We start from the raw sequence: 25,489 nt of genomic DNA, 5'->3' as shown, positions 1-25,489 counted from the left end.
CCTGGCGAAGATATGAAAAGACGTGGCGACGAGTGGCGTGGAAAGTATGGTACGCGTCGTCATGGCCGAGACAGGTGAAGTCTGGATGCTGTGCATATGAGACCTGTTGAACAGCCGCTCCCGCTTGGCTGCTGAGAAGGGCGTCCAATTGTTCCACCTTGGTCGAATCTGAAGTGTATCATCGGGAGGCGTAGACTGACGCATAGGAGAGATGGATGTCGCATACATGTAGTATCGTGAGGTGGTTGATGGTGGGAAGGGGAAGGGGAAGGGTTAGAACCACGACAGCTTCACCTTTCGGCCGAACTCTTGGCGCTCGCTTATGTAAGCAAGACCAGCAGCACCGCGACGGGACAGGTGGGGGCAGCTACCTCCGTACATGTACCCGGTAACCTGACCTCCTACATGTACATGCGAACTCGATACACCACCTCCTCCCTTCCTTCTATGCCATCTCTCCTCTGCACCAGACACCATCCATACCTCAGTCATGTTCCACCAAGGTGACCTCCAGAGTGGTATTGGCCGAGCGCTGCAGGAGCAGAAACTCGTGGCATGTTTCGTCCGATCTGACAACGACGAGAGCCGGATCTGGGAAGAGCAATGGCTGGAGAATGGAAGTGGGAGTGGGAGTGGGAGTGGGAGTGGGAGTGGTATAGCTGCCCTGCATCGGCGAGCAGTCTTGTTAAAGCTGGATTATGGCAGTACAGAGGCTGCCTTCCTTGCCGCCTTCTGCCCCATCACGACTAGTCCAACACTGGTGGTGATAGACAAAGGCCGAGTGCTCGACAAGATTGAAGGTGGTGTGAGTTGTGACGAATTCACTGCTCGCATTCACACGGCTTGTGCGAGTCTGAACGAAGAGACAGCAGGCGAGAGTGGTGTAGCCGCGAGTGCTAGCACCGGCGCAGCAGAGCCTATGGAGTCGCAGCCTCCCACCGCAGTAACGACAGACACTCAAGAGCCTGAACACTCCAGCTCAGCACAATCTACCATACCATCTACGCAGACGGAACCGCCCATATCAAGCTCATCAGACAGCAGCAATGCCACACTATCGACGCCCAACCCTGATATGTCTGCTCTCTTTCCAGATCGCGCTCAACGTCACCAAGTAGAGGCCGATAGACGGGCGGCCGCAGAGAAAGCGGAACGCACAGCTCGTGCCAACGCGCGGAAGAGAGAGGAAGCACAAGCTCTGGCTCGCGACAAAGGGAAAGGTAGAGCAGTCGAAGAAACCGAGAAAGAGAAATCCCGACGAGACTGGCTTGCCCAGCAGAAGATCCGCAAAGATGAAGCCAAGAAAGATCGAGAACGAATTCTCGCGCAAATTGAAGCCGATAAGCAAGAACGCAGGGCGCGCTCTCAACGTGCAGCTGCGGAGACGCTCTCTGAATCTCGCCTTCCAATATCAGTAGACGCGGCGAGCAAGCGTCGCATGGGCGCCGGTGGGATGTGTAGCCTTCAGGTCAGACTATTCGATGGCACTTCCATCAAAGGACGCTTTGAACCTTCTGCTACACTCGACAACAATGTGCGCAGTTGGATCAAGACAACCACTGCGGATCAGGGCAATGTCAACGCTGCAGATGTGCCTTTCACATTCAAACAGATCGTTGCTCCACAGCCGAGCCGAAGTATAGAAGTCAGTGAGGAACATCAAACGCTTGCGGATCTGGGCTTGACACCGAATGCGAATTTGGTCCTAGTACCTGTCGCGGGCTACACCGAAGCATACTCTGGCAATGCTGGTCGAGGTTACATGAGTAGCGCTTTACACTTGACCTATGCTCTCGCAAATGGCGCGTCAAATGTTCTTGGTTCTGCCCTTTCTTATGTGCCTGGGTTGTCTGGGCCTACTGCTGCAGACCCCACGGCGTCCTCGACTAGATATTCGGGCAGCGCCTCGGAGGACGAAGGTGTCCCTACAAACCTGGATGGGTCTGCAGAATCGATTGGTTCTGCGAAAACCAAGGTGAAGACTTTGGCAGACCAGAGGGCAGAGGCCAAGAGAATGAATGACCAAAACCCAGAATTCTATAACGGCAACAGCTCTGCCTTCGAGGGCAGAAAAGACGATGGTGACGATAGTAGGTAGCCAGGCGGCACGGTCATCCCAGCAAGATTTGCGAGGTATAGATGCCCTTTGTTTGAGCCTTGGCCATGGATCTTAGCTGTCTTTGCGTTGCCGTATTTCGTTCGGCTTCTCCATAAAGTATGAGCTGCGCGTGAGGAAGCATGCCTCGCTCAATGTTGGCCCTGACAAGAGTCTCGTCTCGATCTTGGTGCTGGTGAATGGTCCTCGCATCGCGAATCTGTGTGTCAATATTGAAAGCCGCTCCGTTTGTAGAGACGAGGGGAAGGGAACCTAAGGCATGATGATCGAGAATCCCATGCGATTGGTGATGCAATGCCTGCTGTCCGTGTCTGGACGTTCTCGTATCGGGATTCGTGGCGGGCAGCCAGTGGCAGACAGACGTATTCTTGCCACATCGAAGTCTAAAGGGACCGCATGTTCCGCAGAAGGCGTGCGACTTATATTGGACTTGGATGTCCGGCGTGGAAGTGAGCGGAACAGCATCGAGACCCTCGATGAACGCACAGTATCTTACTTGCTATCCTTGGCATCTGCAGGTCGCGCTCTGACGGATGACGAGGAGAAGGTCGGTGTGGACCATGTGGTGTCGTCGATGTGCTCCATTCGCTCCATTCGCTCCGCTGACAGCCTCCGTTGTTCCGCTTTGGGAAGCTATATCGTTCTTGGCGGTGTGAGAACACATACAGGTACACATACACACTCGATGTCTTAGCATCTCTTTTCGATCACGGGCTTCTCGGGTTGACAAATTAGGTATGTGACCTCGTTCGCGGTCTGACTTCCTGCCTGAGGTATACTGTCCGAACACCCGAAGTCCCGGAGAGATCCTCAGGACTCGCCGTCTCGCAGGCAACGCTGTCCGACCAGAACCAGACTGCTGGGTGGGATGCAAGCATCACAGCTCTTCGTACCGCAACCCTTGCAGTCTGTCTGTTCTCTCCGGTCGCTCCCGGGTATACCGTAGGAGTGGCTGGCATCAACTACACCGTGTCTGCTGTCGAGCCCACATGTGCAGTATGCATCAACCTATCAATTTGCAATTTCCAGCCTGAGTTGCTCCAGCGAGCCACCTGATTCTGACAGCAGTGTCTCCAACACCAACCAAGGTATGCAGAGGCCGCCAGCTACAGATTTGGGAACAGCCTCGCCGGTCAACAGAAAGCCGGACTGCCCGCCAGAAGACCATATACCCATGCATATTTTTCCATGCCTACGGTATAGAGGCACCTAAGCCTTCGAGCACGTCCCCCGTCTTGGCACTCGTCCCTTTCCGCAGTCCGCACCTCTCCAACCCCATCCGAGCGCAGGATGTGCAGGCTTCAGCAAAGTCAAGTCTTCCCAGAGCAGAGCCTAACAGCGTCTCACTCATCGTCACAGTGCGGCGGAGGAACACGAGTGACGGCATGGATCCTGGCCTCGATGTTCCTAAAAGCAGATCTGTCAGGCTGTGTCAGCCACTCAGCCATACCATATCCTGGCGCGCAAATCTGACATTCCTGGTTTGATGCCTTGTCATTCAAAACCTTAAACGGACCTCGCAAAGAACGTTCCATCTTCAGAAGGCCTTTCGAGCATCAACTGGCCAGCACAGTGTCACAAAGTTCCTGGAGTCTGTGTTGGCAGATTGCCAGTGGAGTCACCTCTACGTAGCCCGACCAGCTGTAGGCACTCGATCGATACGGTACAGTGGCATCCGTCAGTAGCGACACGTGAGAATCACTTGTAGATGGCAAAATGATATTGGTCTGTGGAGAACGCTTAACCTTGAAGCCAAGATGACACACAAGCTTCTGAAGCATGAGCACATTTCCCAGCAGCCGGGAGAGAGTGTAGTGCTGGGACAAGACGATCACCATCTCGACCCTCTCAACTGTTCGTTGCTTGTTGTTACCCGGTTCGATCGAGTTTCGTACCTGGCAGTAAGCTGCAAAATCATGCGTCTACTGCTATTCTTGCCTACACATAGCTGTCTCCATGGTGTCCGAGAACATGGTGACTCATTCGTATTGTTCAGTTGTGTCGGTGCAATACCTGGACGTGAGCAGTCACCGCCAATCATTCGCGAGCAGAGCTGGGCGCCCCGAAAAGGTTTCGTACGGATCTCACATATCTTGTTGAAGAAAGTCTCGCAGCCTGCCGAGACCTAGCCTGTGCTGAGCCTCTGCGTTCCTTGGGCTGTTGGTCTGAAGAGTGCACCAGGTTACGTAAAGGAAAGGAATGGATGCGGCGATGCTCCGGCAGGGTACATGGTTTGCTTCCGGTCTTGTGGCCAGTGAAGCCCAAGTTTTCTTACGCACCTCAGCCTCTCCCAGAGCTTATACCCTGCAGATGTTTCCAAAGATGGCAGGCGATGACACTCCGTCTCTCAATTATGGTATACGAGTGGCCGGAAAGCTCACCTGGAAGCCTGAGGGCTCATTGTCGAAGAAGGTATAAGTAAGACTATCCTTCCGACGAAAGAATCATCACCAGCACAACAACAACAACAACAACAACAACAACAACTCCAATCAACTCAAGCAGCCTACTTCAACGGTCGTTCAGAACATCTCATCATCAACCTCGCAACCACATCAACCACATCAACCCTCACTCCTCAGCAAAAATGCAGTTCAAGTTCATCGCCGCTTCCGTCGCCGCACTCTCGGTCGGCAGCGCCATCGCTGGCCCAGTCCCAGCTCCAGTCTCGGTACGACCTCTCTCCCTCATCCCATTCCGCCCCGAAAGACACTAACCTAGCATAGGAGAATGGCATCGTAGCCCGTGAAGCTGCCGCCATTGCTCAGCCAGAGGCCGCCCCAGCGGCACTCAAGGCCCGCGACATCGATGGCGATGAGCTCGGCTCGATCCACAGTCAAGCGTGGACATACGCTCAACAGAAACAGGGTGAGAAGCCTAGCGACTACGACTTGACCAAGGCAAGGCAATATTTCCCATCGGACTGCTGGTCGAACAACTACTGGAGCATCAACGACTACCAGACCATTGGATGGACCGCACAGGTCTGGTACATCTACATTCTGTACGCCCAGTACAACACCTACAGCTACAAGTGGGACACCTACTGGCCAACTAACTGTAAGTCTTGATCCCCCCCACTCTTCCCCCTTTTTCGTCACTCATTGAATACCCCAACCATACGAATACTCATCTGTTCTGATAGGGAACCAATGGTCCACCTACTGCACTCCTGGTCTCTACTGCACCGGCAGCCACTAAATGTCTCGCCCGGAGCCAGAATCACAACAAGACCCATGCGCGCGCAAATGGTGGGGGGAGTGAACGCACAAGGACTGTAATATCTGGTGTTGGTGGTGTGGTCTGGTGGGCTGAGAGCAAGACGATGACGATGTTGTTGTTGTTGTTGTTGTTGTTTGTTGTCAGTGGAAATGATATTTTGACGATGGGGAAATTTCCGACCGAAGACATGAGCTTGACACATGAAGCATGCGAGATATGATGAGAAGATGATGATGCTGATGATGATGAGGAATCCGACCCGAGACGCTTGACTAGCATTCGTTTTTATTGTTTGTTCTTGACAGTGTGTGTGTTCAACGAATAAGACAAAAAAACTACCCAATATACCTTATATACCCTACTTTAGGTATTCGAATTGAGTGGGGGGGATATGGGAATATATACACTATTTGGAAGGTGTTTTTGTTTTTGTCGCTCAACTCTCTTTTTCCCTTTTTTCCATTCAATCTTTTGGAAGATATCCAAAAACCCCTCCCTCCCAAACAAACTAATAATTAGAAATATTGGTCTTCAGAAAGAAAAACCCGCCTCTACAAAACACTACCCTAAAAGCCCTAGGCAGACGAATCTAATCAACCTACAATTCTATATTTACTAACTCTTCCCAAACATCAAGTCCTAGAGTGAATACCCGAGTCTAGGTATGTAGGTACCTAGAAAGATTATAATACTTAAAAGACATTGAAATCGCAGAAAACAATACAGCGTAGTTAAACCTATCAAATCAACCTCTAACCAAAAATACCTTTCTCGATAGAATTCTCGTATACATCTGCTGATATAAAGCTTCCAGTGTCCACAGGTATGTATGCAAGTATCTAAATGAGGAAAGATGGCGTTTGACGTTTGGTGAAGGATGATGGTGTTCCGTCCAGGGGGGGTTGGGTAGGTGAAGGATAAAGGAAGATTTTATTGTCTGAGTGGATAGAGGTAGGGAGTTTTCCCAGGGGTTGCTTTCTGGGTAAGGCTGGGAGGGTGGACTGAGGTATGTGATGATATTAATAGTGTTTGTTAGTTGTGCGGGGGGTCTTTTGTCTCATGATTTTTGGTGGGAGTTGGGTCTCCTCTGTTTGAGATGGGATTGTTTGCGGGAATATGGTGTAGTGAAGTGTGGTAGGAGAAGGAGTGGGAGGACAAGGTGTGTGAGTGAGTGAGGGGCCATCCATCGGTGCGTCATGAATAGAGTTTCCGACATTATTTTCCTCGCCTCGACTTACTCATATTCTCTACCGTCCTCTCTTCTTCCTCCCCAATGGAAACAGCCAAACATCAGATTCACGAACAAGGCCACGATCTCGTCCTCAGAATGGCAGTCAACCACTCCAATTTTCCTCCAAAGCGGTGCGGTTAGTGAGTCGTCCACGTCCAGCGACACCATCTCCAATGCTGATGGACATTTGGTAGGTGTTCTGGGAGCCACGGGCAGTGTCGGCCAGCGATTCATTCTGCTGTTGGCGCAACATCCTCACTTCCAGCTCACTGCCGTGGGAGCATCGCCGCGCTCTGCTGGGAAAGCGTACAAAGATGCGGTCAAGTGGAAACAAGCTACGCCCATGTCCAAGGCTCTGGGCGAGCTGGTGGTGAAGAGCTGCACTCCGGAGGAGTTCAAGGGTGAAGTCGATATTGTCTTCTCTGGCTTGGACAGCGATGTTGCTGAAGATACTGGTATACCGCTCCTGGCTTCCACCTCCGAAAGTCGTTGCTGATGTCCCCCCAGAAATGGCCTTTCTCAAAGCCAACATTCCCACCTTCTCCAACGCCAAAAACTACCGCCGCAACCCTCTCGTCCCTCTCGTTGTCCCGACTGTCAACCTCCCCCATCTCGACCTGATCCCGCACCAACGCTCCCACTTTCAACTCGAAAAGGGCTTCCTTGTCTGCAATTCCAATTGCGCAGTCATAGGCATTGTAATCCCCTTTGCAGCGCTCCAAGCCAAATTCGGCGAGATCAACACCGTCTCCGTTGTCACCATGCAAGCCGTCTCCGGAGCAGGCTACCCCGGCGTCAGCTCCATGGACATCATCGACAACGTCGTTCCCTTCATCAGCGGAGAAGAAGATAAACTCGAGACAGAAGCACGCAAGATTCTAGGAGGTATCAACACGGAAAAGAACGCTTTCACAGAGCAGAGTGCTCTTCGGATATCAGCTGCATGCAATCGTGTGCCCGTGTTGGACGGCCACATGGCGTGCGTGTCGTTGAAATTCGCAAAACAACCCCCGCCGAGCGCGCAAGAGGTGAAAGAGGCTTTGAAGGCATATGTGAGTGACGCTCAGAAACTCTCATGTCCCTCTGCGCCTGAGAAGGCAATTGTGCTGTTTGATGATGATCAGCCCGATCGTCCGCAGCCCAGACTGGACCGTGAGTTGGACAGAGGGTATGCCGTGTCTGTGGGACGAGTGCGAGAAGATGAGAGTGGAATCTTTGATATCAAGTTTGTGGCTCTCAGTCATAATACTGTCATTGGAGCTGCTGGTAGTTCCATCCTCAATGCTGAGGCGGCGGTTATGAGAGGTTATATCTAGATGGCCAGAATTGTAATTGAGCACACACAAGGGTATTGGGATCAGGAGGCGTTGCATCGCATCAGAGCCCGTGGCATCGACACTCCTGGGGAATATAATGCCAATCAGCCCCCGCTCGTCAATCAACGGAGGCATATAGGCCAATACGGGAGGTGGTGATCAAGGGCTCGCCGAAGATCCTTTCTGGCCTTACAGCTGGTAAACAGACGAAATACAAGCCTCCTCGCCGTATTGGTCGGGAGACTCGATAATATTGACAGGTGTCTAATAGTCTCGAAGTTGCTACCTATAGCTTTAACAGATACATTCAAGCTACCGCATATCCTATACTACTCCTACCTATGTCGAGCTCGGTCTCTCTCGGGGGTCTACGAATACACTTTCGATCCGTATTGACTTTCGATTGGAGATGATTCCATCCGAATCTCATGCAAGCGTGCTTACGCTGGAACCTTTCAAGCGAGCTCTCGCTCATATCATTCACGCAGCTTCATCTGATCTGGTTGCGAGGCTGCTTATCGTTACACATAATGGCATGTGGGAGCCACCACATACCCTACTTATGGACATGATAACCACGACGCAATCTGCGATCAGATCCAAATGAGTATCTGTTTACTTCAGTAACATTGCAGCCAATGGTTCCGTTTCGCAGGCTCACGATACTTTGTATGCATTGCTAGAACTTCAAGAGCTCATGTATACACAACTACGCGGTACCCTATGCCCTCGAGGTGACACAGCATAGAGGAACACTACCATGGTCTGAATATTCATTCGGGTCAGCATGTGCTTATCACTCAGCATGCGGCCTATCCTTATCGGCGAGCGCCAAAGGCTGTATATACGTGCGCAACTGGCTAGCTATAAGGATCTCCCGTCCTGTTTCAGGCACTAGGCGTACTGAAGCTTTTGGTCCATTAGTAGCTATATCAAGATGACTGCGAAATCTCCGAGTCTCTACAATGTAACTACAAGAGAGTTCTGGCATGGGCCTAGATGGTACGACTGGGACAGTATCATTTTCGACGTGCAGGTGATGGACAGTCGCCCTATCCTGTACGAAAGAGGTTGCCAGATCGACGGCAACAAATCCCGACATGACTGCACTGCAGCCTGCTCCAACCCAAAAGAAGTGTGGACTAACAACTCCTATACTCTCTATAACTGTATGGTATGCGTGCCTCTCAAAAGAAGAAGTCCCCCCCTCTCCGCCGTATGAAACTACTGACCTCTCATAGGTGTACCCTATCCTTGCCCAGCTTATACACTCTGGCAGCATCATTGGTAAGAACTCATCTGGTGCTGCAGAGTTTAATATTGTCAACGACAGCACTTCGGAGCTGTTCGCTGGATGGCCAGTCATCACGACGTGTCTTACAGATTACTGTCACGACAATCCACAGCTCCCTGCCTGCATAGCAAAAGACTCGAAAACGAAAGCATCCAATTCCGCATATGCCAAGAAGCACAGACTCACATATCACGAATTGGTAAACACCGCGCTTTTCATATGTTAAAACTTTTATGTAACGTACTGATCAATTCACCAGGATTTCAACGTCGACATCTGCCACAACCTCAATGCAGCGATCAATCCAGATATCGGAGGCATCGGTGTACGTTGAGCGTTCCAAAGTCTGCGACTTTCTTCACGCAGCTGATGAAAAGGGGGGAACACAGGTGTTCGTCTCCTATCTCATGCAAATCGCCATTGTGCTCTCAGCGTGGGGTTTGTGGCATATCACCGAGCACTGGGCTCGATACTTCTACTTCGCCTATTGGCGAATGTCCAGGAAGAATGCACCCCAGGCCTGGTCATTAGCCGACGCCGCACAAGCCAAGCTCAAGGACTCCGAAGTCCACAACGCTCTACTTGAAGCACTCGCAGACTTCCAGAAAGCGCAAGTGTTCTTCATGCTTGCCGTTCAAATCGCTTGTATGATTGCGCTTCACGACCTAGCAGACATCCAGAGCACTTCGTGGCAGCAATTCTGGAACAACATTGGAATTTTCTTCAACCTTGCCGTGGGAGGCTATCTTCCCGTTCTGCTAGGTTTGATGATTCTGAGACAAATGGGCAGGAAGGACAGCTACTCTTTGATCGTCTCCACGTGCTCTGTAGGGCTCGCAATCGTGACATGGCTCACCACGTGGGAATTGACAATTCACCGGAGTGAGATACAGAAAGTCGACATCAAGAGCGTAGGGCCACCTTCTTGTAATGGCATTGCTCCGACACAGTACTGCTGGTCGTTCGACTGGTTCTGGCAAAACGCGGTCGCGTCGTCGAGAGGTTTTGGCATGATCGCGTTTGCGTTGGTCGTGCAGCTTTGCATGATTATCGATCACTTGACAGTCTTCAAGCCAGCTGGAGCGAGTGACGACGACCGTAAACGACAGAATTTGTTCCAAGTCACACGGGACTGGCTACTTCATCGCCAGGAATGGGAATACTACGAAAACCTCGTCCAGCACCAACGGTGCCTCATCTGGCTAGCGAAGATGAAGCTCGATACCCGCCATTCTCTTCTCACGAGGTCCAAATGGTTCGTTTTACTCGGTACTGAGATGGCATTGATATCGCTGAGTATATTGCTGCTGAAGGCCTATGGACGCTTGCTCGTGAATCACGGCGTACTGGGCTATCTCGTGCTTGACCATAAAGCCTGGTCTCTGGGACAGATCATCGCCGTGACCATATGGGTGCCTGTACTCGTGAAATTTGTATGGGATACACTGAAGGGTGGCAGGAATGCAGATGGAGGCAAAGGAGGTATCGCCAGTGGTCCATACAACAGGAGCTATACGGGGTCGACGGTTGGTGGTGGTGCTTCTTCATAGTCGGGGATACCTTTGGCCTGATCATGCGGTGCTCACGCGCGCGGAAGCCTTTTACTTGGTTTATCGTGAAGGGGACGATGGTCAAATCTGCGGCGTGTTGCAAGCAAGTCCGCGGAGGCCGGGACTTCTGCCTCGAAAGGGGCACTACTGTGGTGGTGGAAGTGAGGACAATGCTACCCGCCCATCAAGAGCACTGACTTCTGCGCTATAGTGAGAGCGCCGGAAAATGTTCCCATGACTCTCGTCGATGTCTTGGCAGTCTATACATTGCGCATTCTTGTTCGCTGCCGATGCACACGATTACTTTGCCAAGCAGGAAGGATGAGGGCTGAGACTACCTATGGAACCCGAAGAGAGCTTGGCGCTCGGGCCGTAACTACTAGTGCCAGGGGCTCCATAGGAGGTTCTTTCACCTCACTTGTCGGTCTGGACTCCCCATTGCTCTTTTTTACATCCAATATGAATATTGATATCGTGAGTATGATGCGACTAGCAATCAGCACATTGCACTTACTGGCTTCCTTCGAGCCTATCCGTCAACGTTGTTCTTTTCCTCATATTTGCATTATATACCTTATCACTCGTCCCAAGAACGCACCGGAAGGATCTATCAACAAGTCTTTGCTGACTAGATCGACCTATGCACTGTGGAAATTGATGCATGCTTCTGGCTTCACACCTGACTCTCTGAGATCGTCGTCGATCCTTTACAGCTTCAGTCCATGGCAGTCTGCTGTGTCATGGACGGGTATATACCATTGTATACTCAATGTGATGAGCAGGCATTCGAAGCCTGAAGGAACAATTCATCTGCAAAGATAGACTAGGAGGTGTTGGCAACGCTATAGGTCGAGACGACTTGAGTTCTAATCGGCTAATTAGCGAACGAAGGCTCGACTCGCTCGGGCGACCTCGAGATGAAGGCCTCCTACAACTTCGTCTGTTGTCCTTACCCTCTCGGCTGTAGAACGAAGAGCAGACGCTCCTAAGAAAGTGTAACGATTCGCCTTTCTTCGACTCGCGTACAGAAACCATATGGCGCTCGAAGCAACCACCTATAGCTTGCCCCTCACATGCACGCGGAGCTGCATTGTCAGTAATATAGGCGTCCAGCAGTGTCTGCTTACTAGTGACAATCGATAGCGTAACGATGCCACGCCAACGTTGAGCTATAGAATGTAGATATGGACTATTTGCACCATATTCATCAATGAACCAAGCTTACGCATCATATATGAATAGATCGCATTGCTCCTTGTTGACCATCAGCAGACCATCAGCAACCTTCATCCGCACCACACTCGCTTGAACATTCGTTCATCACTCTCGCTTCATATCACGCATATCCATATATTGCAACTTTCAAATCATCACCAGACACATTCTCAAGATGCAGCTCACGGTCGCTTTCGCCGCCATGCTGGCCCTCGCTTCCGCTACCTCAAATGGACGTTTCTACGGCAAGAACAACCCCTGGCCTAAGAAGGATTGCCCCACCACAAAGACCTGCAAGGCCGTCTACTCTACGTACTACAAGGAGGTTCCAACCTACTACGAGAAGACGAAGACGGAGACGGTGTACAAGCCGTATACCACTACAATCTACATTGACAAGTAAGTCTTCATCAATCATTCCGCTACAGGCTACATTCTCTCTCTCTCTCTGGCTCCTGGTCGGATCTGCGCTACTCACAAGAAAACATCCACTAACTTGCTATTGCTACTCCCCTCAGAACCCTAACCAAAACCTCCCATCTCCCCACCACATCCATCGGCACAACAACTCTCACCTACGAAACCGAAATCCCCACCAAAACCCCCATCGTCAAAACTCTCACGACCACGTACCTGACCACCTACTGGAAAGACTCCAAAGTCCGCACCACACTCACTTCCGAGCAACCTTGCACCTTTGTCTCTAATGTACCACAATTGTACACGACAGTCGAGAAGGGCAGTCCAAAAGCGATTGTTACGAAGAAATTGGAAACGTATGTCGTTACGAAGAAAATTCCAACTATGACGAAGTCGCCAGGTACGGTTACTTCGACTGTGTGTTCTGCGAAGGAGGTTTGTCCCACGATGATTATGACGACGGGTACGACGCCTACGGCTACGACTACGCGGGGACCTCAGGCGCCTGGATATTATTGAGTTTGAAGTTTCTTTTCTTTTTTTTTCATTATTGGGGGTTTATGATAAGAGATATGGAAATGAAGGAGGTATATGACTACGATTGTAGGGTTCTTAGTAGGATTAGTGTCTAGGTATATTATTTACAGTATTGTATTGATTTAAATCGAATCTTCGTCGGAGAATTTTAGGAGAAGACAAGACAAGGTCTCTAGGCAATTAAGAGATCGAGACAGAGATAGAAAAACTAGAGTAGAGTCTATCTCTTACACACACATACACATACACACACACATACACTCTCTCTCTCTCTCTTATAAGAGAGGAGGGACCGTACTACTTAGTAAGAGGCAGGATAGAAAGAGAATAGATACTATAGTATTAGAGAGAAAGGGAGAGAAAGGGAGAGAAAGGAAAGGAGAGAGTAGAATTCTATCCTACTAAGATCTTATATATATCTCTTTCTCGTACTTGATACCTTACGTCTAACTACTCGTAGTACTTCGGAAGCAGAAGGAGGAGCAAGGAGAAGAACTCAGCGGGCTCTGTTTTTCGAAAAATTCCTCTTTTCCTCTTTCTCTCTCTCTCTCTCTCTCTCTCTTATAAGAGAGGAGGGACTATACTACTTAGTAAGAGGCAGGATAGGGAGAGAATAGATACTATAGTATTAGAGAGAGAGGGAGGGAAAGGAAGGGAGAGAGTAGAATCCTATTCTACTAAGATCTTGCTAATATCCTCTCTCTCTCTCTCTCTCTCTCTTATAAGAGAATAGAAACTACGCTACTTAGAAGAGAAGCGATTTACAAAGAGAAATAATCTTAGAGGTAGAGAGAAAGAGAAGAAGAAGAGAGAAGAGAAGAGAGTAGAATTCTATCCTACTAAGATCTTAGGTATATATATCTTCTTCGTACCCTTTACCTATCTCTCGGCTACGTCCTAACTTGGATCTAAGCAATGCCGACACACCGGCAAAGGCCAAAGAACAGAACCGGAAAGTAGAAGATATGATTTCAGGTATTCCCGACTTTGAGAGTACTGTTGTATCTCTGAAGAAAGAAGCTAGTACATGGACTCCTATAGAGAACCGGGTAGTAAAGGCGAAAAAGATACTAGCAGAGACATCTAGGAGACTGCAAGAGATAAACTAGTTCGTAGTCGATCGAGAGCAAGAAGCAGTACGAGCAGAGAATACAATTATTCTCAAAAAGATAATTGTCTTGATAGACAAAAACGGAGAGCTTGAAAGGAGGAAAAAAGAGCAGACCGATAAGATCAGCCGCCTGGAGAGTACAAATAAGAAGCTTACTAACGATATAGACCTGGAACGGCGTGAATCAACCGATAGCCTACTAACGAGGGGTTCTATCGAGGTGCTCCGTACGCACCGAGAGAATCAAAAGAATAAACTCGCAGCGCTTCGAACGCAACAAGACGAGCGAAGACTAGAGCTCGTAGCGCTTCGGAAGCAGAAGGAGGAGCAAGGAGAGGAACTCGCAGCACTTCGTAACCCCCCCCTCCTCCTCTCTCTCTCTCTCTCTCTCTCTCTCTTCCTCTCTCTACGGCCCCTATATACAAAGTAGGTGTTTTTGCTTTTTGCCTCTACATTTGGAGAAAGGCCTTATTTTCTAGAATAGAGAGAAATAGCAGGCTCCCTTTTTCTATCTATATTAATCACTCTACCTTTGCCTCGCCTCGTACACGCCTCGATTATACGCTTCTATCCTCCTCCGTCATTTTCTCGATCTCTCCCTATCTTTTCGACCTAAGAACCGAAAAACGAGCGATAGTACCGACAAAGATGAATACATTTACCCGGTATTACAACTTTTTTTTCGAAATTTCCCTTTTTTTTTCTCTCTTTTTTCCCCTTTCTCTCTCTCTCTATCTCTCTCTCTACAGCTACTATATACAAAGTAGGTATTTTTATTTTCGCTTCTATATTTGGAGAAAGGTCTTATTACCTAGAATAGAGAGAAATAGCAGGCTCTTTTTTTTTCGAAAGTTTCTCTTTTTCCCTTTTCTCTCTCTCTTTCTTCCTCTCTCTACGGCCCGTATATACAAAATAGGTGTTTTTGCTTTTTGCCTCTATATTTAGAGAAAGGTCTATCCTCCTCTTTTATCTGCTACTATAAACTGCGTACAGATTACAATATCCTCGTCTTTATCCTTGTCTTAAGCCTCGTCTTCGTCTTCGTCTTCGTCTTCGTCGTTATCGGAACCGTACGTAATCGAGGAGGGGTTGTAGTCCTCGTTACTACTATTATACTCGGTACGATCTGTTATTCTTCGAGCAGGTCGAGAAGGACTACTATTAAGTAGTAGTAGGGACAAAGTTAGTATTGTAATAAATTGCGATTGATATAGGGACAAAAAGAGAGAGAGAGAGAGAGAGAGGCAAGAGCAAGCGCAATATAGGAGGAGCGATTGTATTGTCGACGCCGCCTAATATAGTATACGCGTAATACCGGTTACGGACTAAGATTTATAGACTAAGATATTTAAAGTCTATAAGGTAGGCACCTAATTATACCTACCGTTAGTGCCCGTATACCTGCTATAAATACCGACATCTACGTCAATTACTCTACCTTTGCCTCGCCTTGTATACGCCTCAATTGTACGCTACTATCCTCTTTACGCTTCTGTTACCGGCCGTTATCTTCTTAATCTCTCCCTATCTTTTCGACCTAAGAACCGAAAAACGAGCGATAGTACCGACAAAGACGAATACGTTCACCCGGTATTACAACTTTTTTTTCGAAATTTCCCTTTTTTCCTCCTTTTTCCCTCTTTCTCTCTCTCTCTCTCTCTCTCTCTCTACGGCTACTATACACAAAGTAGGTGTTTTTCTTTTCGCTTCTATATTTGGAGAAAGGCTATATTACCTAGAATAGAGAGAAATAGCGGGTCTCTTTTTTTCGAAAGTTTCTCTTTTTCCCTTTTCTCTCTCTCTTTCTTCCTCTCTCTACGGCCCGTATATACAAAATAGGTGTTTTTGCTTTTTGCCTCTATATTTAGAGAAAGGTCTATCCTCCTCTTTTATCTGCTACTATAAACTGCGTACAGATTACAATATCCTCGTCTTTATCCTTGTCTTAAGCCCCGTCTTCGTCTTCGTCGTTATCGGAACCGTACGTAATCGAGGAGGGGTTGTAGTCCTCGTCGTTACTATTATGCTCGATATAATCTATTATTCTTCGAGCAAGTCGAGAAGGACTACTATTGAGTAGTAGTAGGGACAAAGTTGGTATTGCAATAAATTGCGATTGTTATAGGGACAAAAAGAGAGAGAGAGAGAGAGAGAGAGGCAAGAGCAAGCGCAATATAGGAGGAGCGATTGTATTATCGACGCCGCCTAATACAGTATACGCGTAATACCGGTTACGATTTTAAAGAATTCCTCTTTCTCTCTCTCTCTCTCTCTCTCTCTACGGCCCCTATGCACAAAGTAGGTGTTTTTGCTTCTCGCCTCTACGTTTGGAGAAAGGCCTTATTATCTAGAATAGAGAGAGGAATAGCGGGCTCTTTTTTTTCGAAAGTTTCCCTTTTCCCCTTTCTCTCTCTCTCTCTCTCTCTTTCTTCCTCTCTCTACGGCCCCTATACACAAAGTAGGTGTTTTTGCTTCTCGCTTCTGCGTTTGGAGAAAGTCCTTATTATCTAGAGTGGAGAGAAATGGCAGGCTCTCTTTTTCCGTAGGATGGATACGTCGGATTTCTTGTCTGGCGAGGATATGGCGTGTGCTCTTCTTTCTCTCTCCCTCCCCTTTCATCAATTCTTTTCTATGCTTGAAGTTTCCTCCTCGTCTATCCCTAAGACGAACCCTTCAAAAACTGCAATCTCGAAGGAACCGGAGGAGTATAGCCATTATCACTAACACTATCACCATCACTACGATCATCAATCCATCGGAGTATCAATAACTTTAACCTCATGCAATCTCCCATTCCCATCGCGATACTCCAACCTCGTCGCAGTCGTCGTACTAGGCGGCTCATGCCTCAACTCAATCCCATCACTAGACCTCGAAGAATTCTGCTCAGAATCCCCCACAGATTTCTCCTTGAAAGAAGTCGCCGCGTCGGGATCAGATGATTCGAGAGTAGGAATCGCCGGAACAGGAGGAGGAGCAGTAGAATAAGAATTCGCTGTTGTCGCGCGACGCATCTGTAGCATTTCTTCGTGGGTCGTAGGTCTTTCCGGATCGATGCTTTTCGCGTTAATGGGTGCTCGGGAGTTGTTGGTGGAGGAGGAGGAGGCTTTAGTGTTGGTGGCGGTGCTGGAAGCAGCAGCGAGACTACGCATGGGTTTGCCGGATAATTTGGCCCAGATGCGTTGGAGGAGACCGGCCATGGCGGGCATGCAGGTGCAAATGACGCTGAAATTGCATTCGACCGAGGACCAGATGACGGCGTTGCTGTATTCCCAGGTGGGGTTGGAGGAGTGGCCGATTTTGACGAGGTATTGGAGACGGATCTTTTTAGGGGGGAGAAGAAGGGGAGAGGAAAGGGGTTAGAATCTGTCTTGTCTGCATCATTGAGAGGGAGGAAGAAAGAGAGAAAGTGGCACTTACAATACTGCAGATGGTGACTAACATGCCAACCATGAAAATGGTGAGGACTCCCGTCTTTCTTCGCCAGGAGATGTTGAGTTTGAGAAAATTGTGCAACGGCAAGATGAAGACCACCACATCGTAACAGATGTTAATGGCACCCAGAGCGTAGAGCTGCGCGGCTCGATTGGCACAACTGCCCTGATGAAGTCCATCCCAGAAGTGCCACGAATATGGGACGGGTGAGCAGATGAAGATTTCGGAAAACACAAACGCCAGAATCGTGACCAGATGGACGGCGACCAGAAACCAGCAAGTTCGACGAAACCAGATGGATACAGCGTCCTCACTCCAAATTCGCAGATAGAGTTGCAAGATCGAGACTTTGGTGAGCATGACGAGGACGGTGTAGAGGATGGTGAAGACGAAGAAGTACTGAATGAAGAAGAACACTATCAGCTGAGCTTCTTCTTCTCCTTTCGACGGTCCTTGGTAAAGTATACACTACTACTACCACCATTACTCACCTTGAGGAACAGCGTAATCTGTCGCGGGGACAAGGTGAAATTGTCCGTGCCGAGACCGTTGTTCGTCATTAGCTCGACAAACGAATTCACGGGAACCAGCAGTGCCATGCAGGCGAGAATGGTCCAGTCATCCTTTCCTAAAAAAAGAGCGATTAACAGTCCGCATGAATCATACGTCTAGATGGGAACTAGAGATGTTCTCGTTGTAGCTAAGAGGAAAAGAAGGAAAAAGAAAAAAAGGGAACTAAACTCACCATAACCACTCCCATGCAATCGTTCCGGACGAGCTACAAACCGCGCCCCAACAAACAAACACGCCAATCCAAACAGCGACCACGTAATCCGACGTATCACAGGCGCCCTATTTCGAACCGTAGCACCACAAAGTCTCTTGGAGATTCTCTCGACGACTGTAAACCTTTCCCCATGTCAGTCAGTCATCATCGATCAAACCAAAAACAAGAAAAATTCGACAAAAAACGTACACAATTGCTCCGGAGTCGTACAATTCGCAAACGTACACGCCGAAATCGCAGTCGTGAGATTGGCATTCGAACACATGCATGAAGGATTGTTGAGTGGACAATCATAATCGGGGAATTCTTGAACGAAACATAGGCCCTGTAGAATAATCATTAGAAAAGAAAAAAAGAGAATGATACAAGATAGGTAGGTAACATACACCACATGTCGGTAAATCGAGATCTGCAATTTCTGCCAGTCCTTGGATTTGTTGCTCTGCTGCTATTATATTCGATAATGATGATGTTGTTGTTGTTGTTGTTGTTGTTGTTGTTGTTGTTGTTGTTGTTGTTGTTGTCTGGGCTGCTGCTGTATTGGCGCTCAGGGATAATAACAAGGACAACAATAACAGCAGCAGGGCGATGCTCGGGGAGGATTTTGGCGTCATCCTCGTCGCTACTACTACTGTTACTGGTAGTAGGGCTGGCTGGCTGGCTTTTATGGGTAGAAAGGCCAGCGAGGAGAAAAGAGAAGGAGAGAGAGAGGGAGAGAGAGGGAGGGAGCGAGATAGAGGGCAGAGGATTGTCTCAGAACGTATCGTCTACTACCTTAGGTAGGTAAGGTACCTAGGTAGGTAGATAGTGACTTTACAACAGCAAGTTGAGAGAAGCGGGAACAGTAACCTGTCGGTCGATGCGCTCATCGTCGACCTGGGGAAACAGAGAAAAACAACCGGCATGACACTACTGCTGCTGCTCCTCCATGTAAGGTAGGTAAGTATTGCAGACGGTTGTTTTCTTGTATAGCGCGAAGTAATAATCTTGACCATCCCTGTAGTGACCTATATCAGACCTCAACAACCTGTTATAAGTGATCCTGATGGAGAGGCCGCAAGTGCAAAGTGCAAGTGCTATAATGCACGAATAAACGCCGAGTCAGGACTGTGCTGTTTGAGATGCGGTACGGCTATGCACGCACGCAGCAAGGCCATGTCTTCCGGATGGACGATTAGGTGTGCGCGAGTCGTGTATATGCGCGTATGTTACCTTACCTGCGGCCTGCATATCTTGGGTACCTATAATGCTGTATTGGCGTGGTTGGTGAAGAAGGCAGAAGACAACCAGGTTGAGTTGCCTTTTTTTTCTCCTGTCGGAGTCCTGGTTTTCCAGTTTTCGAGAGAAGCGAAGGCGGAAAAACCTCATAATGGTAACGCTCAGTTATTCATACCGTAACGATGATGATGATGATGATGATGATGATGATGATGATGAATAAGACACACACACATCCATTACATACCTATATCTGTACCTGCAATGCCAAGTTCCGACTTCTCAAGCAGCGGGAAGACTTCCATCGATTCGATACCTCTTCATAGGTAGTCGGGTTAAGGCTGATTAGGGTGCATACAGCAAGCATTTCAGCCAGTTCATCGACCGGACCAGGACATACATACCTAGTAAATAACACGGTACAGTGCACACTGCTCTATCCCCACCCTCGTCGCGGTATATGCGAACTGCGTTCTATCGTTGGCCGTCGTCCGGGTCAAAATGAATAGGTTTGAGAGAACTGGTTTGGTTTGTTGGAGAGAGAGAGATTGTTGGTTTTGGATGGTTTTTACTTTTTAGCATGTTTGGCCAGTGTTACAAGCATCTTCCTGGCTATATGACTGGCTTGTTATAAGGGGGGGGCTTGAAATTTCGCCTATTGGGAAGTCAATACTGATGATGGCGACGATCGCTGCTCGTAGGTGGGAGTCTGCTACTCGGTATGGTAGGAGGAAATGTGATGTATTATTTATCGTAGATACAATGGGCGTTTAGGGATAGATTTGATCTGATAGAAGGTTACCTTGTGTTGGAGTGAGGAGATGGAAGTGAACTGAGAGAGACAAAGAGAGTGGAAGACGGCATCTCGGCAACATAATTGTCCGTGCTTCGCTTAGGAGGTACATGACAGCGTCCTCATGCACCAACAGCCTAAGGTTCTCTCACACTCTCTCTGACTACCAACCCACGTGGACTTCTAGGTTCCATTATCCCACGCAGCTTTACCAACAACCTTTTGGAGGGCCTAGGACTTTGAGTAAGTCTTCGACAATTCAGAGCCCTAAGTCAATATTTCAGGGCCTAGTAGTCCCGCAGAATGCTTGGACCTTCCGAGAAACTATGATGTCCAAGAGTCACATGGGCAATGGTATGGATGGAAGAGGAGATGCACGATGATGATGTAGAAACGCTCTCCGTTTGAAAAAAAGAAGGTTGCGATGCGTTGAACTAGATTACATGAATTGTTCTATGAACATCTGCTTGCCACGATGTACAATAGGACACAGAATCTCGAAATCGCATCATTTCAGTGGTCGCTGGCTGTCAGTCACCTTGTTGGGTGCGCAATGTCCGCGGAGGCAAATTTCGCAAGAGAATTTCGTGCGACAGGCTCCGCGCCCTGCTCGAATTTGTAGTGACTATGGTCGGAGAGCTCAGCCAGAGCAGGGGTTGAACGACTGAAGGCCAACAAGGACGCATCGGGCTGTTGGATCGCTTGACTTGGACTTGATACCGTGTCATGTACACCTAACGTCGATGACTTCTTCGGTTCTCCGGTAGAGCGTGGACAACAGTGGGTCCCGGATTTATCGTAATCCTACACCACTTTGAATAGAAGTACAACAGAAAAGCATTCTCGATCAATCCCAGCTGCGAGAATATCATTAGCACCGTCACAACGATGAGAACGTACTCCAAGAAACTCACCCTTGATCCTTCTGCCGTACAATATCGTTGCGGTCGCCCTTCTGTTTGCCCTCTTTCCCGCCTTCCACCACTAACTTGTCGAGCTGGAAGAACTGGCTGACCACTGTTTGTCTCTGTACGCATATAGTCAGTCTCGACTCCAACCGTCACATCTCCTCCCTCCATGTGAAAACGCCATCATGTCCAGTCCAGTCCAGCCTCTCTCTCTCTCGCCACTTACCTTCAACATCTGCAGCTCCTTCTGTCCCTTCTCCATCAACTCATGTACCTTCCCCGCATCTGTCACTGTCATGTTGTCCCGGAAGCCATCTCTCGTTCTCCGCGTCGCGTATTCTCTGAAGTTGTATAGGGCGAACTGTTTGGATTGGCGGAGGAGCTGGCGGTAGAGGGAGCGCACTTGAACGGCTGATTGATTCGTGGACATGGCGAAGCTCATTGCCTGGCGACTGAATGAATGGTCCTTGCTCGGGTGTGGGAGGTACACAGGCGATGCAGAGAGGCGAGGAGGGATTGGTATCTGGAGTCTGGAGATGGCCATGGACTTTTGGGAGAACGATGACGGTATGCTCGGACTCGGTTCGTACCGTAGTCGGGGCCGCGGGAGTGCCTGAGGATGGCGGTGGCCGTCTCGGTCGCGACTGTTGGCCGTCTGTCTTGTCTGTCTGGGGAAAAGAACAGAAGAAGCATCACGTCCCATTCGCAACACTGGGAAACATTGTTCTGCTCGAGGAAATAGTCCATGTTCTACCGGTGTACTTTTTAAATATCCTTCCGCAGCCATTCTCGTATATCCCGCGCCTGTTACTCCCATTCCATCTCGTACATCGTCTGCCCGCTCCTCCGGCGCGTCACGCACGCAGCGTAACAACATATGGCTCCCGTAAGTCTCACTTTCTTCTCCAGACGCGTCCATCAACTGCTACATATGCCTCTGCCAGCCTGGTCGGATTGGACGCGACAATCAATAATACCACCAATGAGCATATTGGAACCCGGCTCGAACAGAAGAACAAATAGAGATTCGTGGATCCCGGTAGCCAACACTCTGGTCACTGCATGCTTCCGGGACTTTGGTACCTGGATGGGTGGATGCATACTGTATTGTTACCTACCTGATGGTTGCATGTAGACTACCCATCACCTGACACCTGTTCCGTTGTGTCGTCTTACCGCCTCCCAATAGCCGATGCTTCGACTTGACCTTGGACCACACCCTGTATATTGTTGACTGACTAACATGGCTACCACGGAACAGTACAGACCACCGGGCCGAAGCAACCGCTCCGGTCGCTCCAATGTCGACAATGATGTCTTTGAAGGGCTGCCGGTCAAGCAATGGGGGCAGACATATGCCAAAGTCTCTCTCGCGCCCCCCGTCTCTGAAGTCGAAGCGGGAAAGGACGACAAGTGGGGCGAACCACCAATGCCACGCGACTATCAACTGTTAAATCCATGGACGCAACATCTTCTCCGCCTGGCGCGTTCGGGCAAAGTGGGCAACAAACGCAAACAGGACGCCGAAGCAGACGATGAGAAGGCCGAGGACGAGGCGCCCGAAGAGGAAAGCAAGCAGAGCGGCACTGATGAACGGGGCTATATTGCCAAGAAGTGGAAGCCCGTACCCGACCATTCTCTCGAGCCCGAACACAAGCATTTCAGTTTTCTTGCCAAGCGGAGAAGAGGACTGCCGAGCCTGTATGGCGTCGATCAGCAGGCTGTCGTTGTGCCCATGCGCAAGACAAAAGTGCAAAAGGCAGATGTCAATGGCGAGATTGCCGTCTATGAAGTCCTCGTGCCCGAAGGACAGACTATTGATGGCGAAATTGCAGAGTCTACGGAACTTGCAGACGTGAAGCCTGTCACTGCTGCACCAGGTAAGTACTCTCGCACAATCATGAGAACTGGGTATTGTCTAAGCCACTGTAGGTACTTTCATCGAGGGTGTAGGTGTGGCAAACGAAGACGGGGTCATGGTCGCCGAACATTTGAAGCCATCGGTTGCTCCCAGACGAAATCGACCTCCGCCCAAGAAGAAGGGCGGTCCAGGGCGAGGCAAAAAGCGAGTGACGTTCACGAATCCCGATGGCTCGACATATACCAAGATTGTGCCCAACGCCACCAAGATTGTACCACAGCCTGGGCAGACCATCAAGCATGTCGCGAAAGGCGAGGAAGCCACGGCAGACGTCTCAGCTGTGGCGACTGTCAAGGATGTCCAACAACAGCCGGGCGAAGGCGCCGAAGTGGAAGTCGAAGAAGGCTCAGGTGAAGATGAGGAAGAAGGCGATGATGAGGATGATGATCGGGAGGATGGAGAGCTTTCAGATGAAGATGCGCCTGCTACTGCTTCCCAGACGCCTGCGAAACCCGATCCCCACGGAGACTCACAGCCGATGGAAGATGTACAACCTACAAGCCAGCCGGCACCGACGGAAGAGGCAGATGTGCCTTCTGCAACCGCAGCCGAGCCAGCACTAACACAAGAAGCAGGAGATTCAGGGGAAGCTGTGCCCGAGGCCGCGCCTGAGACTGCGCCTGAGACTGCGCCTGAGATTGCGCATGAAAATGCGCCCAAGACTGTGGCGGAAACCTCACCCACCAGGACTGCAGAGAGCTCGCCGGACCTGCCTCTTGCGCAGAGTCACAGCAGGAACGCGTCGCTGGCGGAACCAACTTCTCTCTCTCTGGATACGGTCATGACGGAAGCCCCTGAGGTCGCCGTCGCTGAAGAAGCTGAAGAAGCTGAAGGGGCCAAAGAAGCCACAGAACCCGCAGAACCCACGAAACCCGCAGAACCTGTAGAAGTTGAAGAAGCCAAGGGACCTGTAGAAGCCAAAGAACCCACAGATCCCGCAGAGCCCGTAGAAGCCAAAGAAACTCAAGAACCCACAGAATCCTCAGAACCTGAAAACCCTGCAGAAGAATCCCAAGAAGCCCAGAAGGAGGATTCCCAAAAAGAAGAAACCGAAATCGCAGCGTCTCAAGAAACAAAACTCCCACCACCACCACCATCTGAAGAAAAAGAAGAAGAGAATTCTTCCGCGCCAGCCGCCGCCGCAGCCACCGAGGAGGAGGAGGAAGAGAAGAACCCCGACGAAGCCGAAGAGGATTTGCTAGGGAATTTGGAAAAGTCTTTGGCTTAGTAGGAGTCCAGATAGTCAGGTAGATAGGTAGGTAATAAGAGGAGGAAAAAAAAGTCTTTGGCGTAGGACTTTTTAGCTAGTAGTAGGAGGTAGGAGGAGAAGGAGGAAGTACGTATGCATGTACATCTGTTAAGAATTTGTCAAGTCGATGATTGTGTTATCTGAATGGGGGTAGAAGCTAATACCGTATACATGGTCCCCGCACGTAACCTAGTAGGTCGATTACGTGCCCATCACTCACGTACCGGTTACGTCCCCTCCTAGAGGCTTCTCGCAACAACATAATGCCCGGTTTCTCGAAAATAACACCTTCCCTCAGGTATACTTAGAACACAAAGCCGTCGTCTGAGTCGCCCTCTTTCTGGATCGCCGTACCCACAGCTTTCCGCCGCTGGTTTCTTGCCGTTCTTAGCGAGTCCCTCCCGTCTCGGCTTCTGCGTCGTCTGAGACGTGTTCCCATCGTCGTCGCCGTCCTTCGCTCGCTTTAGTAGGCGAATCGCCTATCTAGCAACCGCGAAGCCCTTGCGGACCGCCTCCTCCTCTGCCGGCTATGCCTTGGCGATCTTTATAGCCTCTTCGTAGTAAAGCTGTTTATTAGTAGAACGGGCAGCTGGGGTAATTATGAGGTTCCCCGGGCGTGCTACGGCGTTCTTCTCGCCGAGTACTATTAGCTTGTCGTCGGTGTAATATTCGCGGTACAGTACGTCGAGTATAGCTCCGTATGTTCTCGCGTTGAATTCTTTTTTACTGTCTCGTCTAGTATAGAGCGTTTTTATATTACGCTAGACTTCTAGCGAACCTTCTATCTCTCGTTCTCTCTATCTCTAAGATCATTCCTCTTTCTAAATCGCTTCTCTTCTAAGTAGCGTAGTCTAGACGGCGGTAAGGAGAAGGCGCCGACTTTCGGAGGTCCCTATCTGCTTTTACGGGGTCTACTAGTATAGGGCGTCGTATCTAGAGAAGACAAGGGGAAGGTAAGGGGGTAGAAAGGTTATAGTAGGGATGTCTGTTGATTCGAAAGCTACCTATGTACCCATCCGGTAGAATATATATTGGTATAGTAGGTCCCTACCCTAGTAGAACCTTCCTACGGTGCTACCGTATAAGGGAGGCACTAAGTACGGTTCTACCGTGCCTAGGTATCACCGTGCTTTCTACCTTCCTCCGCTCTCTGCTAGGGGGGCCGG

At 49.5% G+C, this 25,489-nt stretch overlaps 8 protein-coding genes across 8 annotated transcripts; 6 read left to right on the top strand and 2 right to left on the bottom strand.

Annotated features, from left to right (window-relative positions):
• The first annotated feature begins 418 nt into the window (after positions 1 to 418).
• SEPMUDRAFT_152295 (uncharacterized protein) lies at positions 419 to 2,263 on the top strand. The gene has a single exon (XM_016907357.1). It carries the CDS (start codon positions 491 to 493, stop codon positions 2,096 to 2,098), a length of 1,608 nt encoding a protein of 535 aa, XP_016756086.1. The 5' UTR covers positions 419 to 490; the 3' UTR covers positions 2,099 to 2,263.
• A 7-nt stretch (positions 2,264 to 2,270) lies between these two features.
• On the top strand, positions 2,271 to 5,755 carry SEPMUDRAFT_152294 (uncharacterized protein). The gene is made up of 3 exons (XM_016907356.1): positions 2,271 to 4,787; positions 4,843 to 5,176; positions 5,262 to 5,755. The coding sequence occupies exons 1-3, from the start codon at positions 4,704 to 4,706 to the stop codon at positions 5,315 to 5,317; spliced, it is 474 nt and encodes a 157-aa protein (XP_016756085.1). The 5' UTR covers positions 2,271 to 4,703; the 3' UTR covers positions 5,318 to 5,755.
• An 850-nt stretch (positions 5,756 to 6,605) lies between these two features.
• Positions 6,606 to 8,213, top strand: SEPMUDRAFT_152293 (aspartate-semialdehyde dehydrogenase). Its single transcript, XM_016907355.1, has 3 exons — positions 6,606 to 6,705; positions 6,764 to 7,024; positions 7,077 to 8,213. Exons 1-3 carry the CDS (start codon positions 6,612 to 6,614, stop codon positions 7,883 to 7,885), a joined length of 1,164 nt encoding a protein of 387 aa, XP_016756084.1. The 5' UTR covers positions 6,606 to 6,611; the 3' UTR covers positions 7,886 to 8,213.
• Positions 8,214 to 8,822: 609 nt separating this feature from the next.
• Positions 8,823 to 10,729, top strand: SEPMUDRAFT_112016 (uncharacterized protein; the record flags this gene model as incomplete). Its single annotated transcript, XM_016900952.1, has 4 exons — positions 8,823 to 9,059; positions 9,127 to 9,378; positions 9,439 to 9,504; positions 9,569 to 10,729. The coding sequence occupies 4 exons, from the start codon at positions 8,823 to 8,825 to the stop codon at positions 10,727 to 10,729; spliced, it is 1,716 nt and encodes a 571-aa protein (XP_016756083.1).
• A 1,290-nt stretch (positions 10,730 to 12,019) lies between these two features.
• Positions 12,020 to 13,044, top strand: SEPMUDRAFT_136805 (uncharacterized protein). The gene is made up of 2 exons (XM_016902802.1): positions 12,020 to 12,343; positions 12,463 to 13,044. The coding sequence occupies exons 1-2, from the start codon at positions 12,120 to 12,122 to the stop codon at positions 12,881 to 12,883; spliced, it is 645 nt and encodes a 214-aa protein (XP_016756082.1). The 5' UTR covers positions 12,020 to 12,119; the 3' UTR covers positions 12,884 to 13,044.
• Positions 13,045 to 17,170: 4,126 nt separating this feature from the next.
• Positions 17,171 to 18,556, bottom strand: SEPMUDRAFT_31767 (uncharacterized protein; the record flags this gene model as incomplete). Its single annotated transcript, XM_016908475.1, has 5 exons — positions 17,171 to 17,335; positions 17,433 to 17,846; positions 17,939 to 18,075; positions 18,193 to 18,348; positions 18,424 to 18,556. Coding segments are annotated over 5 exons (1,005 nt in total), but the record flags the coding sequence as incomplete, so codon positions are not given.
• A 2,117-nt stretch (positions 18,557 to 20,673) lies between these two features.
• On the bottom strand, positions 20,674 to 21,686 carry SEPMUDRAFT_128986 (iron-sulfur cluster biosynthesis protein Isd11). Its single transcript, XM_016902248.1, has 3 exons — positions 21,380 to 21,686; positions 21,160 to 21,272; positions 20,674 to 21,102 (listed from the first exon to the last, which is right to left on the bottom strand). Exons 1-3 carry the CDS (start codon positions 21,581 to 21,583, stop codon positions 21,093 to 21,095), a joined length of 327 nt encoding a protein of 108 aa, XP_016756080.1. The 5' UTR covers positions 21,584 to 21,686; the 3' UTR covers positions 20,674 to 21,092.
• Positions 21,687 to 22,396: 710 nt separating this feature from the next.
• Positions 22,397 to 24,450, top strand: SEPMUDRAFT_167066 (uncharacterized protein; the record flags this gene model as incomplete). The annotated part of the gene is made up of 2 exons (XM_016908275.1): positions 22,397 to 23,033; positions 23,086 to 24,450. The coding sequence occupies 2 exons, from the start codon at positions 22,397 to 22,399 to the stop codon at positions 24,300 to 24,302; spliced, it is 1,854 nt and encodes a 617-aa protein (XP_016756079.1). The 3' UTR covers positions 24,303 to 24,450.
• Between the last annotated feature and the right edge of the window lie 1,039 nt (positions 24,451 to 25,489).

Source organism: Sphaerulina musiva, assembly GCF_000320565.1.
Source record: "Sphaerulina musiva SO2202 unplaced genomic scaffold SEPMUscaffold_13, whole genome shotgun sequence".
NCBI classification, from domain to species: Eukaryota; Fungi; Ascomycota; class Dothideomycetes; order Mycosphaerellales; family Mycosphaerellaceae; genus Sphaerulina; species Sphaerulina musiva.
This window is presented reverse-complemented; position numbering and strand designations above follow the sequence as displayed.